The sequence below is a fragment of the Panthera pardus genome, unplaced genomic scaffold (assembly GCF_024362965.1).
Source record: "Panthera pardus isolate Hobbes unplaced genomic scaffold, ASM2436296v1 HiC_scaffold_9, whole genome shotgun sequence".
NCBI lineage: Eukaryota > Metazoa > Chordata > Mammalia > Carnivora > Felidae > Panthera > Panthera pardus.
The window spans coordinates 1975683-1988741 of NW_026527024.1; the positions used below are offsets into that span (position 1 = coordinate 1975683).

The 13059-nt window shown below is 57.9% G+C and overlaps 1 protein-coding gene across 4 annotated transcripts in view; it reads right to left on the reverse strand.

Annotated features, from left to right (window-relative positions):
* The window catches only part of KCNH2 (potassium voltage-gated channel subfamily H member 2), a 32314-nt gene extending 19560 nt beyond the window's left edge, over positions 1–12754 (reverse strand). Inside the window, exons 1-2 of one of the 4 annotated variants that reach the window (XM_053898689.1) lie at positions 12264–12754; positions 9273–9503 (exon numbers count right to left, since the gene is read on the reverse strand). In XM_053898689.1, the coding sequence (XP_053754664.1) occupies positions 9273–9503; positions 12264–12339 (307 nt within the window). In that variant the 5' untranslated portion in view covers positions 12340–12754. The remainder of the gene's footprint in view (positions 1–9272; positions 9504–12263) is intronic. The other 3 variants (XM_053898687.1, XM_053898686.1, XM_053898688.1) reach the window with 3 other exon arrangements.
* Between the last annotated feature and the right edge of the window lie 305 nt (positions 12755–13059).

Sequence of the window (13059 nt, forward strand, 5' to 3'; positions counted from 1 at the left end):
CAGAAAGACCATCTCCCATCTCCAGACAGACGCCTCCACCAGCCTGACACCTTCCCAGGGATTTATAGGGTCATTTATAGGGCCCTCTGGGGCCCTCTGTGCTGCGAGCCAGACTACCACCCCTCCCCCGCAAACCCACTGCACGGCCAGCCTGTGCCACCTTTCCCCAGGGACAATGCAACAGCCTCAGGAGAAGAGTTCTTTCTAGACAAGCCCTGGGTCCAAGCCCCATCCACCTCCAGGGACACAGCCACGTGTCTATGTAATCTGGGAGCCACGACCTTGCCCTGCCCCCAGGAGCCTTGGGAAGGTGAAACAAGGCCATGTTCACGTGGGGAAGGCTGCTCTCCAGTTCCGTTCTCATTCCCCTCCTCCAAGCTTTCCCTTCCCCCTCCTACTTCCTGGAGTCTGCCCCCCCTTGGAATCCTCCGGAATCCCTGATCCCAACCACCTCAGACCTTTCAGCCCGCCGTCCCGGGTGGGCCTCCCAGCCTGCCGGGTCCCGGGTGCTCCCTCAGAGCCCCTTCAGGGCACCCCAGCTTCGCCTGGTTCTCCAACTCCACAGCCCCCACCCCTCCTCCTGCCAGCTCCTGCCATCCCTCCAGGACCCGCAGGACTCCCCTCTACAAAGATGTTACTGACTGCTCCATCTGGCCCATGTGATACGTCTCTTTGAGAATTTCTAACACTATATCCCTAATGTAGGAGGTAATTGTGCACTGGCTTCTGGGGTGAGCTTCCTTCTTTCCCCCCTACCCAAGCTGGAGCCCTGAGGCCAGGGCTGGGCTGGTTTCACAGGAAGTCCTGGGCAAGCAGGTATCCAAGGACTGGTCGTCAGGGTGGTGACCTGCACTTAGGTGGGTGCAGACAGGGCCATCCCCCCTCCCATCTAAACTCCCTTTCAGATCCCGGGGGGCCAACTGGCCTTTCATGATAGAATTTGCCCATTTCAAAACCGTGCTGAGTCGAGACAGTTGTTGGAACCACCATGAGAATCAAGGTGTCTTTTCCTGAAGTGCTATTAAATCTAATCAACAGCGTGGAACATAAAGGCCGGCAGCCCAGGAACCAGGGCAGGGGACCAGAGCAAGAGCCACAAAGGCACGGAGTTTCTGAGCCTCAGACCCCTACCAGTGCTCTTTCCTGTGACTCCCGCACAGCCTGCCGCTGGGCAGCGAGGGCAAACAGCCACAGTCCACCAGGAAACAACCTGGGGTCCCGACCTGCCTCCAACTGTCTGCAAGCCCCAGAACTACATGCCCACCTTAGCTCCCAGCATACCCCAGAGAGCCAGGGGATGCCTTGAGAACACCCACCCCAATTCCAGCACTCTCATCGATCGCCCAGGCGGCCACAGCTTCTCAATCATTAAAGCAAGAGCTGTATTCCCTCCAGGACTCTCCCCGTTCACAGGACGCTGGGACGCTCCAAAGAACAAATGCAGGTACAAATGCAGACACCCGTGAAGCCTCCTGAGGAGTCAGATGGACCTCTGACCATCAAAACACATGGCAATGACCCAAACAAAGACATAGAAAACTGGCATTGTCTGCAGATGATAGGATCATCTCCCCACAGAACCAACAAAATCAACAGAGAAACAATTAGAACTAATAAGAGAGCAAGCTCAATGAGGCTGCCAGATGCAAGGTCAGCCCCAAAATGGACAGTATTTCTCTCCGCCAGCACAAAACTATTAGAACAGGTAGTCAAAACCAAGGTCTCTTTCGTAATAGCAACAAAAACTATAAAGTAACTAGGAATTGATCAAAAATGCACAAGACCTCTGTGGGGAGGCGGGGGCGGGGGGGGGGGGGGGGTACTTAAAACTAATCAAGAGTACAGAAACAATCTGATAAATGGAGAGATAGTCCAGCCTCTCGGATGGGACGGATATTATACAGATGTCAATTCTCCCCCAAACTGATCTGCAAAACTAATCTAATTCCAGTCAAGATTCTAGTATGGGTTTTCTTTCCAGGAACTCGAGAAACTTTCTCTGAAGTTCATAAAGAAGAAGAGAGGTCCACAAATACCTGAGTCAATCTTTAAAAAGAAGAAGAAAGACGGAATATTCGCCTTTCCAGATACTAAGACATACTAAATGCCACAGTTGTTTTAGTGTGGTTTTGATGCAAGAAGAGACAAATAAATGTTTGGAACAGAACAGGGAGCTCCAAGACAGACCCATGGATAGATGGGAAATTAGCTTACGATCAAGGTGGCCCCGCGAATGCTGGAAAAGAACAGGCTGTTTACTAGGTGTGTGGGGAAAATTGGCTCACGACACGGAAAAAAAAAATATAACTTGATCCCCGCTTGACACCACAGAGGGAGGCTCAGGATGGATGAAAGCCAACCGAGAGAGGTAAAACAATTAAATTAATAGAAGAAAATGGAGCCCTCTGCAACCTCAGGGTGGTGAACAATTTCTTAAACAAAACTTCAAAAGCACAAACAAAGCTAAAAGTCAGTTAATTTGTATCAACACAAAGTGTCTTTGTCGGATAAAGTTGAGAGATAATTGAACGGGAGAAGATACTTGCAATATCTCCATCCAACAGGAATGAATGTCTGGAACCCATATATTGAATATTTAACTGTAAGCATGTGTATTTCTAGAATACCCAAGCAACTCCTGCAAAAGACAGTAGCTTCATGAGAAAAGTGAGCAAAGATGGGCGCCTGGGTGGCTCAGTTGGTTGAGCATCCGACTTCAGCTCAGGTCATGATCTGAAGGTTCTTGGATTCGAGCCCCGCGTCGGGCTCTGTGCTGACAGCTTGGAGCCTGGAGCCTGCTTTGGATTCTGTGTCTTTCTCTCTGCCCCTCCCCCGCTCGTGCTCCGTGTCTCTCTCTCTCTCTCTCTCTCTCTCTCTCTCTCTCTCACTCTCTCTCTCTCTCTCTCTCTCTGCCTCTCTCTCTCTCTCTCAAAAATAAATAAACATTAAAAAAAAGAGAGAGAAAGAAAGAAAAGTGAGCAAGGATATGAACAGGCAACTCACAGGCAAATCGACACAAAACGCAATGGAGCCTAAGACACGCCAGGACTCACACAATATCAAACAAATGCAAATTTAAGGCAGCCAGTTATCACTTTCACCTATTAGGTTGGCAAAAATTATAAACGTGGATGACGCCAAGTGTGGCAGAGATATGAGGGACTAGAAATCTGGTACCCTGTTTAGGCAAGTGGTGATGGGGGTAGCTATGCTGGGGTACAGTCTGACAGTGCTTAGTTGAATTAAGTGTCCACAAACCTTGTGATCCAGCAATCCCACCCCTGCAGATACATCCCAAAGACATCCTCACCCGAGTCCAGAAGGGACCATGGCTGAGGATGTTCACTGCGGCATTATTTATGCGGGAAATCTGGAGATGGCTGCCCAGGAGGGCAGGCAGGTAAACTGAGGTGGGTACACACCACAAAATACAAAGCTACAGACTAGATGCTAAGTAGCAACCTGGATGGACTGAAAGGCATACTCCTGTGCAAGTCAAGTGAACACCAGAATATAATATATAGCACATATCATTTACATAAATTAAGCCTGTGTGTATCCAGACAAAATACACATTTTGCAAGAACATATGCAAGCAACACATTCACAGTAAGTACATCTGAATGGTTGCCTAAGGGGAGGGTAATGGGGCTGGAGAGTGAGATAAAAAGGAAAATGAAATGAAAGAGAAAGAAAAAAAAAAAAAAGAAACATGAACACAAATACGGTTTCAGTGATTTGAGGGAGAGGCAGAAGCCTGGGGAAGGAGGGGGAGAGGCGAGCAGGGGTTGCGAGCAGGGCACAAGGCAAGGAGGGGAGCACCGTAGGGGACAGAGATGCTGAGGCCCTGGGTCAGCTCACTTCCCCTGGCTGGCCAGGACCTGGGGACACATGGCCGATGGCCAAGCAGGTGCAAGTCTAGCTGAGCCAGAAATTGTTCCAAGTCATTGACTCCGAGTATAGGGCTTCTACAATACAGCACACTGCCCAGCCCTTCATTCATTCATTCATTCATTCATTCATTCATGCATTTGTACCGAGCTCCAGTGTGGACTAGACACAGATACCACAGAGAACAAAACAGACAGGCTACTCTCTGCCTTCGTGGAGCTTATGATCTAGCTGGGGAGGTCAGACACGGCAATCTCGTCCAGAACTGGGAAGGAGGGAGAATATGGGCCAAGGAGAAGACACTTCTTGTCTGGTAGACAGATGACCAAACCAGAGAGAGGCCTGTGTGAGGCCACCCACAGTCCATAGCATGGAGAGCTTTATGGCCCCTAGATTAAAGCCTGCAGGGGATTTTGGGGGACAGCAGTTCATCCAGAGCCTCCCCCATTCTTTTTTTTTTTAAGTTTATGTACCTATTTTGAGAGAAAGAGGGTGGGGAGGGACAGAGAGAGAGAGAGAGAGAGGGCAGAAGAGAATCCCAAGCAGGCTCCATGCTATCAGCACAGAGCCCGATGCGGGGCTCAATCCCACGGACCGTGAGACCATGACCTGGGCTGAGATCGAGAGTCAGACGCCTAACTGACTGAGCCACCCAGGTGCCCCAAGTCTCCCATTCTCGTCTCGTGTCCCAGGTGTCCCACCACGACCACCTCTTCTAGCCCTGCTCCCATATCAGGGAGGAAAGTTTCTGTCAAAGTCAATCGCACTAAGGGACTGATATTTCCACATTCCCCCCTACATGCAGGGGCAGGTGATGAGAAAGAACATGTTTTTCAAAAGCAAGGCTCATTCTCCACCCAAGCAAAACTTTCCCTAGTGGAGGCATCTGGGGCATCCTCAGAGGGGATATTTAAGTGCAAAAGGGCTTTCTTGGAACCTCTCAAGTCACATCGCCCTGGAAGCCACCTCTAGGCAGCAAAGAGGCTGAGTCTCACCCCATCTCACACACCCATGCCGGCCCTCCTGATGCCCACAGCCCCCCTCCCTGGAGCCCAAGGCCACCGTCAAACTCTGCTCTCATTGTGGACGAAGGCTCTGCACAAATATTTACATAGCTCCTCTCCGGGGGCTACAGCAGACACAACACAGAGGAGCCGCCCTCCCAACACTCTCCAGACCCCAGAGCGGGCCAGAAGTGGCTGACACCCTCAGTCTTGGCAGGCTACCTCACCCCTGGGTGGTGCTGGGACAGGAAGCTCCCAAGCAGGCCAGGGCACCCTACTCTAGCTCAGGAATGACCCTTCCCTAGCGGCCTTGCAGAAGAAATGCTGGCTGGGGGCAGCAGGGCCCCCCAGGCCCCTGGGCCCTGCTCCTGGCTACCGTGCAGGGGCACGTGCACGTGCTCTCACACGCCACGTATCCAAGCCACCCAGGCCCTGACTGGAGGCCCAAGGTGGAGGGAGCCCCCGTGAGGCTTCCACCCTTGAGACAGGTGCTGCCTGCGTCTAAACTCATTCCTCCAGAAATCGCTCTGGTGTGCTCCCATCTCAGGGACACGGGACACACCTGGACCCCCACCTCTGTCTCACCTGCCTGCCTGGCCTCAGTATACCCAGGGGCTCCTTCACCAGCAGCCCAGCTGATGAGGGTCTGGGCGCCTGAGGATCACGACCTGGACAGGGGCACAGGAAGTGGGCGTCTGAGCTTGGGCAGAGCTCGGCCACGATGGAAAAGGGAGGAGTCTCAGAGTGTCACAGTGAGGAGTCTGATCAGGGGACAAGGAGGAAACGGGGAAGTGGCCCGGTATATATGGAGGGTTGCTGGGGCCCGAAGTGTCTGCCCAAGCACCTGAGACGCTGTAGTCTGAGTCTGGGAACCACACAGCAGTGGGTGCGAGGCCACCACTGGGGCTCTGGCTCCCCGTGGGCACTAGGGACACTGAGGAGCGTGCGGGCCCCATGGTCCCCACCCCTCTCCCAGCCCACAGCTCAGCTGTTGCAGTGGGGGCCCTCTGACCCTGTCGCCATGGCAACCAGCCTGCAGCTGGAGTGGAGAAGCCGACTGACTCTTCTCTAGAGACACCCCCGTCCCCCACCCACGCACAGGCCCCCGGGGACACAGGGACGTGGAGACCAGGCCAGAACAGACAGAGGTATGGGGAGCCAGAGAGAGAGAGACTTCCAGATAGAGCCCAGAGGGGCAGAGGAAGAGAGGTGAGGAGGAAGGCTCAGGGGTGCTGTAGGGAGGGAAGAAGGGAGACAGGTGTAAGGAGGAGGAGATAAAGACCAAGGGGACAGGAGTCGGCAGGGAGGCCACCTTGGAAGAGAAGAGGAGCAGAGTCCCTGAGCAGAGGCTGAACTCGGTGGGAGGCGGGGCGCAGACAGATGAAAACAGAGAGCAGAGAACAAAAGGGACAGAGAGCAGGGGGCCTCCCTGAGGCCTGGCAGAGGACAGAGCAAGTGAGGAAGAGCCGCCAAAGGACCCACCACCCACCCCTCCAACCGTGGAGGGACACAGGTGTGCATCAGCAGCACCTGCCACCAAGACGTGGCCCCAGGGCCCCCCAGGCTGCTACTGCCTGCCGGCCCCAAGCTGCCGGCTCTACTCCCAGGTCCGTCTTAATCCTGGGCTTCGTGTTAAGGGGCACGGACACGGGGCCAGCGAGCCCTGGCACCTCGTGTCTCTCCCTCCAGCCCGCACCCACCCCCCGCCCCAAGTCTGGCCTCCCCACCTCCCAGCAGTCCCAGCACCTAAATAATGGGGCTGTCTGGCTCCAGGCCCTGACACTGCACAGAGCTAGGCTTGAGGCACCGACACAGCACAGCTGTCCACAGTGGCGCCTGCCAGCAAAAGGCCCCGCCTCCTTCCCAGCCACCCACCTCCCTGGAGCTGAAGCCCAGGGACCCACTCTCCGGTGGCTGGCCCAGGCAGAGACCCAGAAAAGGGCCTGGACAGAAGCGAGTGGCGGCACTGCCCTTCCTCACCTCTGCCTCCCTATTCATACACATACACGGCATACACGGCACGGGGCAGGCCACAGGCATCTGCCTGAGGGCCTAAGCATTTCAAGGCAGAGAGAAGGGAGGCAGAGGAGATCTGTCTGCATCTTGGGCCTCAAGTGCCAGGACAAATGGGGACCCATAGGACCCGAGGGTCAAGGCCAGCCTGTTGGCCAACAGGAGAAACTAGGTGAGAGCAGACAAGAGGGCAGGCAGAGAGGACTGGCACACGATTTTCTGGATGGCATCCCCATTTGGAGAGTAGCGGGAGGGAGGAAAGAACGTGCACTTGGGCAGGGGGCCTGGGTTCTAGTCCCACTTCATCTGCTGGTTAACTAGTAACTGGACCTCTGCTTCTCAGCTTCTCCATCTGTAACTCAAGTGGGCTGGATGAAGTGATCCTCAAGGTCACCAAGATTTCCCGATAGCACCTCAGAAGAAGGGGTCCCATGGCCATCTTCTCCCAAAGGAGCCATCTTGGGACGAGAAGGAGAGCCAGTTCCCCGAGCACCATGGGGAAGATGGAAGCACCCAGGCCCCTGTTGCCAAGGGGCTGCGTGAGCACCTTACCCTGGAAGCAGAAACAGGCTCAAGGCAGGAACCAAGTTCTCAAGCTACCTAATTTCCGGTGTTAGACCTGATCCCAGGACTTACGTATCAACATTCCTTTCATCACACCAATGGTTTGCAAACTTTCAGAATCAAATTGTACACAAAATCACGTGCAGGATACAGATATGCCTGTACCTATGTGGGGCCATTTTTAATAGGTGACAGCAAAGCAGGACGGGTCGGGCTCGGATCAGACAGACAGAGCTCCGTTCCCAGCTCTGCCACTTTCTAGCTGTGCGACTTTGGTGCAGTTTCCTCATCCATAAAATGGAGATGCAAATGGTGTCTACCTCCCAGGGCTGTTGTGAAGATTCCATGAGATAAGCTAAGTGAAGCATTTAGCCCAGCGTCCAGCACATAGAAGCCACCCACCAATGCGTGCTAGCACTAGATGGCCCGGCAGATAGAAAAACAGATCTGCTCTGATTCAGGTTCTGGGGAGACTTCAGTGGAAAAACAGAAGGTTCAGAGTTTGCATCTACTCTCCTGGCCCCTGCCTCCCAGCCAGAACCCCATTTTCTATAAGCAAACTCCCTTCCACAGGACCCCAGTGAGAGTGCCCCTTCTAACGCGGTCCAGTGATCTCACAGGCTGTGCACGCCTGCAAAAGCGGGGCCATCGAGAGATGCAAGGCAGCTTCGCTAGACTGAGCATGCAGGGGATATTCCAGGGACAGCGCCAGGTGCACACAGGACCGCTGGCTCACTCTGCCTACCCACAGGGGAAAGCGGAGAGTGCTATCTACAGCAGGTAAGCTCCCATCTGGCAGTAACCTCATCTGTCTTGTTCACTGAGCTATCTACAGGACCCTAGCACTGCACCTGGCTCACAGGGGTTCAGTGAATGCTCATCAGATACACACTAGTGAGTAGCAGAGTTTGGGCATCCATGGCCAGTCCAGTGGCACCTTCTGGAGCCACCTCCCCAGCCCTCCAATACCTGCAGGCCTGCCAAAGCCCTGTTTCACTGCCCTCCTTGAGCAGAGCCCAGCCCACCAGGGCAGGCACAGTGCGAGAGCAGCCCCGCCCAGGGTTCTGTTTATCCACTGTCCGGAAGCCCAGAGCAGCTGGGCTGGGAGGCGGTGGCTGAGCAGAGACACCTGGCGAAGGAAGGGGTGATGGGTGATGGGCGGGCACTCAAACCATGAGACAAAGGGAACGGAGGTTGTGGGGAGAGGCACGCACCTCCTGCCAGGTGCAGCCTAAGTACAGGAGAGAGAGGAGCAGGAGAAGGACAGCAGAGAGCCAGAGTCCTGCAGCCCCCCTGCCTCACCCTCAGTGACATCTCTCCAGACCAATCACCTGGCAGGGGCTGCCCTAGGGGAGCTAGAGGCCTGGGCCGGAAGTCAGTGCCCAGCCACCAACCTGACCTTCTGTCAACTCCTTCCACTCACCTGCCATCCCGGCCCCGTCAAACTCCAGCCCACCTACCTCAACCTGCCCACGTTAGCCCAGGGAAAGAAGAAACCAAAGGCGCCATACCCACAGCCAAACAGCCCCTTGGTCACCCCAAAAACCATCCCGCCAGAATGAATGAGGTGAAGAGACCCACTCCGTCCGGCAACCCCAATGCCCAGCCGGCGCCTGCCACCTGACCCACAGCAGTGGCCCCAGTTAGGGGTCACACACCGCAGGGCACTCGCCGGGTCTCCCGCCACGCTCTGGCCTCGCCGGATCCAGCCGTCCCTACCCCCACCCCAGTCCCTCGCGGCCCCGCCCCCTAGTCGCGACCACGCCCCCTCGTCGCGGCCCCGCCCCGGCCCGCGCCTACCATCCTTCCGGTAGAAGGCGATCTCCACTTTGCGCTCCTCCGCGCCCAGCAGGGCCTGCGCGATCTGCGCGGCCGCGCGGCGCTGCGTGCGCGGCCCGTGCAGGAAGTCGCAGGTGCAGGGCCGCTGCATCACCTCGGCCCGCGAGTAGCCACACAGCTCGCAGAAGCCGTCGTTGCAGTAGATGACGGCGCAGTTCTCCACCCGAGCGTTGGCGATGATGAACTTGCGGCCTGGGGGGGCGGGGATGAGCAGGCACGTGAGCAGGGACCCCTGCCTCGGGGGCTCCCAGCCCTTCCGCGCATTCTCCTGTCACACACAGCCACCCGCCGGGGGACTCCCCGCCCCAGGCAGCACAGCGGCGACTGGGGTCCCTAGCAGGGGGCGAATGCAGCTGTGTGGCCCGACACAGGTGCCTCCGCCGGCCCTGCCCGGCGACGCGCCCCCTCCCCCGCCCGGCCCGCGGGCTGGCTGCATGGCTTCCCCCGGGCAGGCTGCCAGCGGCCCCCCGCCCCCTCCGCGCCCGGGGCCGAGGCCAGCCTGGGCGGGTGTCAGCAACGCGTGTCAGCAGCCGCGGCGGAGGGATAAACACTGGGCCTGGAAAGGGAGCCTGGGAAGGGCCAGAGATGGCGGCTAGCCTTCCCTTTGCATCAGGTCGTCCCGCTTCTCTTCCTGACCTCTGCTCTCTAGACTGGGGGCGGGGGTTGGGGGGGGGGGGGCGCACACTGGGCACTCCTTACCCCGGGGATCCTTAGGATATCACTCCCCCAAGTACCTGGGGACCCTACCAGGTCAGTACTTCCCGGGACTTACGCGCCCCTTAAGGGCAGTCAGGGGCTGGACAGTGGGCACTCTAAAGGGGACGAGGGAAGTACCACGTGAACACCTACGATGCCCTCTCTCATTTAATACTCTGACAACCCCATAAGATAGGCATCATTAGCTTTGTTTTATAGATGAAGAAACTGAGGCTCAAAAGAAGTTCAGAGCCATGCCCACATCTTGCAGCTTGTAAAAGAGCTAGCTTTTGAACTTAGGTCTGACAGAAGAAGGAATAAAAGGAGGGTCACAGGCAGAAGCCCAAGGTCATAGGGAGCAAGGAAAGGGACCTGAGGCTTCAATCCCGGAAAATACCGGGAGCCAGGGATGGACCTGAGACAGTGGCCCGCTTGTAAGAAGACAGACCCAGGGAAGGGAGGCCTTCTTCAGTTTGACCCCGTCAAGATGAGGTGCCCCAATGGACCCATTTCAGCTGGACGTGGGTCACCCACTCCACACCTGCCCCCAGGGCCTAGCTGGCAGGTGAGCAGCAGGCAGGCGGCAGACCCAGCTGGTGCCAGGGAAGATACTCCGGGATAAGAGCTTTTTATAAACACAGAAGTTTCCGGCCACTTTGGCCTTTAATGCTGGGGCTTTGGGTAGCAGTTGGAACTCTGCCCCCTCGCCTTCCAGCAGGCACAGCCCTCTCAGTCTGCAGCTCTGGGCAATCCCATGGACAAGGCCCAGGCTGCTACAGCAAGGGCTCCCCGACACAGGCTGCCTAAAGCCATCCCTTATCCTGTCTCCAGGAAGTTAGTTTTTGAAGTTGGGTCATCTTTAGGTCAGTTCACCAGGCCTCCACAACTCCCAGGCAGCCATCAGGAGTCAGGGTTCCTTGTCACACGAAAAGACCCCTGACTTGGCCTCCACCTCCACCTAAGCCCAAGGCAGTCCAGAGTGCCAGCCACACACACCAGCTTTGGAGAAGAGAAACCAGCTCCCAGGCCCAGAGAGAGAAGAGCGAGTTTCTTCGAAGGCAGGCCCTACCCCCACCCCTTCCGAGCTCCTGGAATACACCACAGAAGGGATCTGAAAGGCTCCTTTGGCCACCCCCTCCTTTCCAGATGTGGAAACTGATATTTGGAGAAGGAAGAGTCACTCAAGGTCACGTGGCAGTCAGTGGCAGAGGTGGGGCCAGAAGCTGAGCCCCCAGATCCTAGCCCAGGTTCTTTCCATGCAGACACAGCCTCCGGGAGCTTTTGAAAAGGAAAGACCCCACCTTGTGGCCCTCCACCGTGTCAGTCTCCTCCCCCTCAGGATCATCTTGTTCCTCGGCTTCAGACAATGCTGCCCGTCAAACTGATCCCTCCCTCCCCCCACCACAGTTACAAGCACACGTTGTCCTGTGCTCACAGGGTCATGGGCAAGGAATGTCACCCGCTCCCTGCTCCCAGGGCCCTTGGCAGTCACACCCACCATGGCACATGCAGCCTTGGAGAGAGACGCACACATGCTGGGAGGATAAAACACCCACACCAGAACATTCACCTAGCCTGGGACACTTCTGGAAGCCTCCCCTACGGGACCAGGCTTAGGGGTGCTGTAGTCCCCATAAAGGGGCTCAGGGCAGGAAAATCAACAATATGGGGGCACTGCATTGAGCCTGTTAGACCCTTAGAGCCCAGTCTCAGGCCATGACACCCTGTCACCTGGGAACCCACAGTTTGCAGCTCTGTCCAAAATACCTCCCCACTGCCCAAGCAGGGCCGAACTCATGGGTCACACACACACCCCAGGAGCAGGTTAGGCACTGACTCTAAGTGCTTGGCTCTCAGTCTCTCAAAAACACAGTCAAGACGGCTGAGACACAGTACTTAGTGTCTCACAGTTTGGACCATACATGTTCTGTCCCTGCCCCCACACAGCCCCATCCACATCCAGGCACCGGAGTTAGGGATACCTGCACACTTGAGATGTCACACACACTCCGGATCCTGGAAGCCTGAGCTGAGCCTCCAGCCCTGCGCCCCAATACAGCCCCCTTGGCTCCAAACCCACGGCCCCCAGCACCAAGCCTTGCCCTCGAGACCCCTGGCCAGCGCCTTGAGGCCACCAGCCCCCATTGACTCGCACCAGCCCGAAGCACACGGCCGGGGCACGCCCCTCCATTCACACTCGGGAGCGCTCGGCCCGCCCCCAGAGCCCCCTCCCCGCCGGCCCCCTCCCCCACTCACTCTGGCCCTCAAACTTGCGGATGATGGTGTCCAGGAAGGTGTTCTGCGGCGCGACATGGCCCCTCCGCACCGGCATCCTGAGCCCATGGGCGGGCCGGGCGGGCCCCCACCCACCCCGGCCCGGCCCGGCCCGACACAGGCTTCGGGTGGCCCGGCCCGGCCGTGATCCCCGCACCCCGCGGCCAAGCAGACCACGGGCGGGGCCGGGACTCGGTTGCGGGCGCGGGGTCCCCGCTCGGCTCCCGGCTCCTGACCGCGGGCCGGGCCTGGAGCCGCCTGAGCTCGGGCCGCCCGGCCGCCCGCACACCTGTCTGCCGGCCCCCTCCGAGCCACGGGCCCCGCTCCGCCGCGTCCCCGCGCTGCGCTCCGCCCGCCCGAGCGCCGGGCTCCCGGCTCCCGCCCGCCGCGCCGACAGCCGCTCCGGCGCCCGCGGCTCCGGCTGCGCCTGCGGCTCGGCCCGGCGGCGGAAGGGTTAACGCGGCGCGCGCCCCTCGGGCTCCGGCCCCCGCCTCCCGGCCCCCTCCCGCCCGCCGCGCGCCCGCAGCACCGCCCTCTTCCCCCCCCCCCCACACCCCGCGCGCCCGCCCTTCCCATTGGCTGAGCAGCGTCAAGGGCTCCCCCCACCCCAGCCCCTAGCTCAGCCCAGGAGCCCCCGGGACTCGCGCGCCCCAAAGAGGGGGAAGGGACCCCTAGGTAGGGGAACAGTGAGGGTAGGTGTGATGACCGGCCTTCAGACGGCCAGGGAGGGGCCTGGGGATTCCACCCCCGACCCCCGGGCTGGAAGGACTGAGAAACC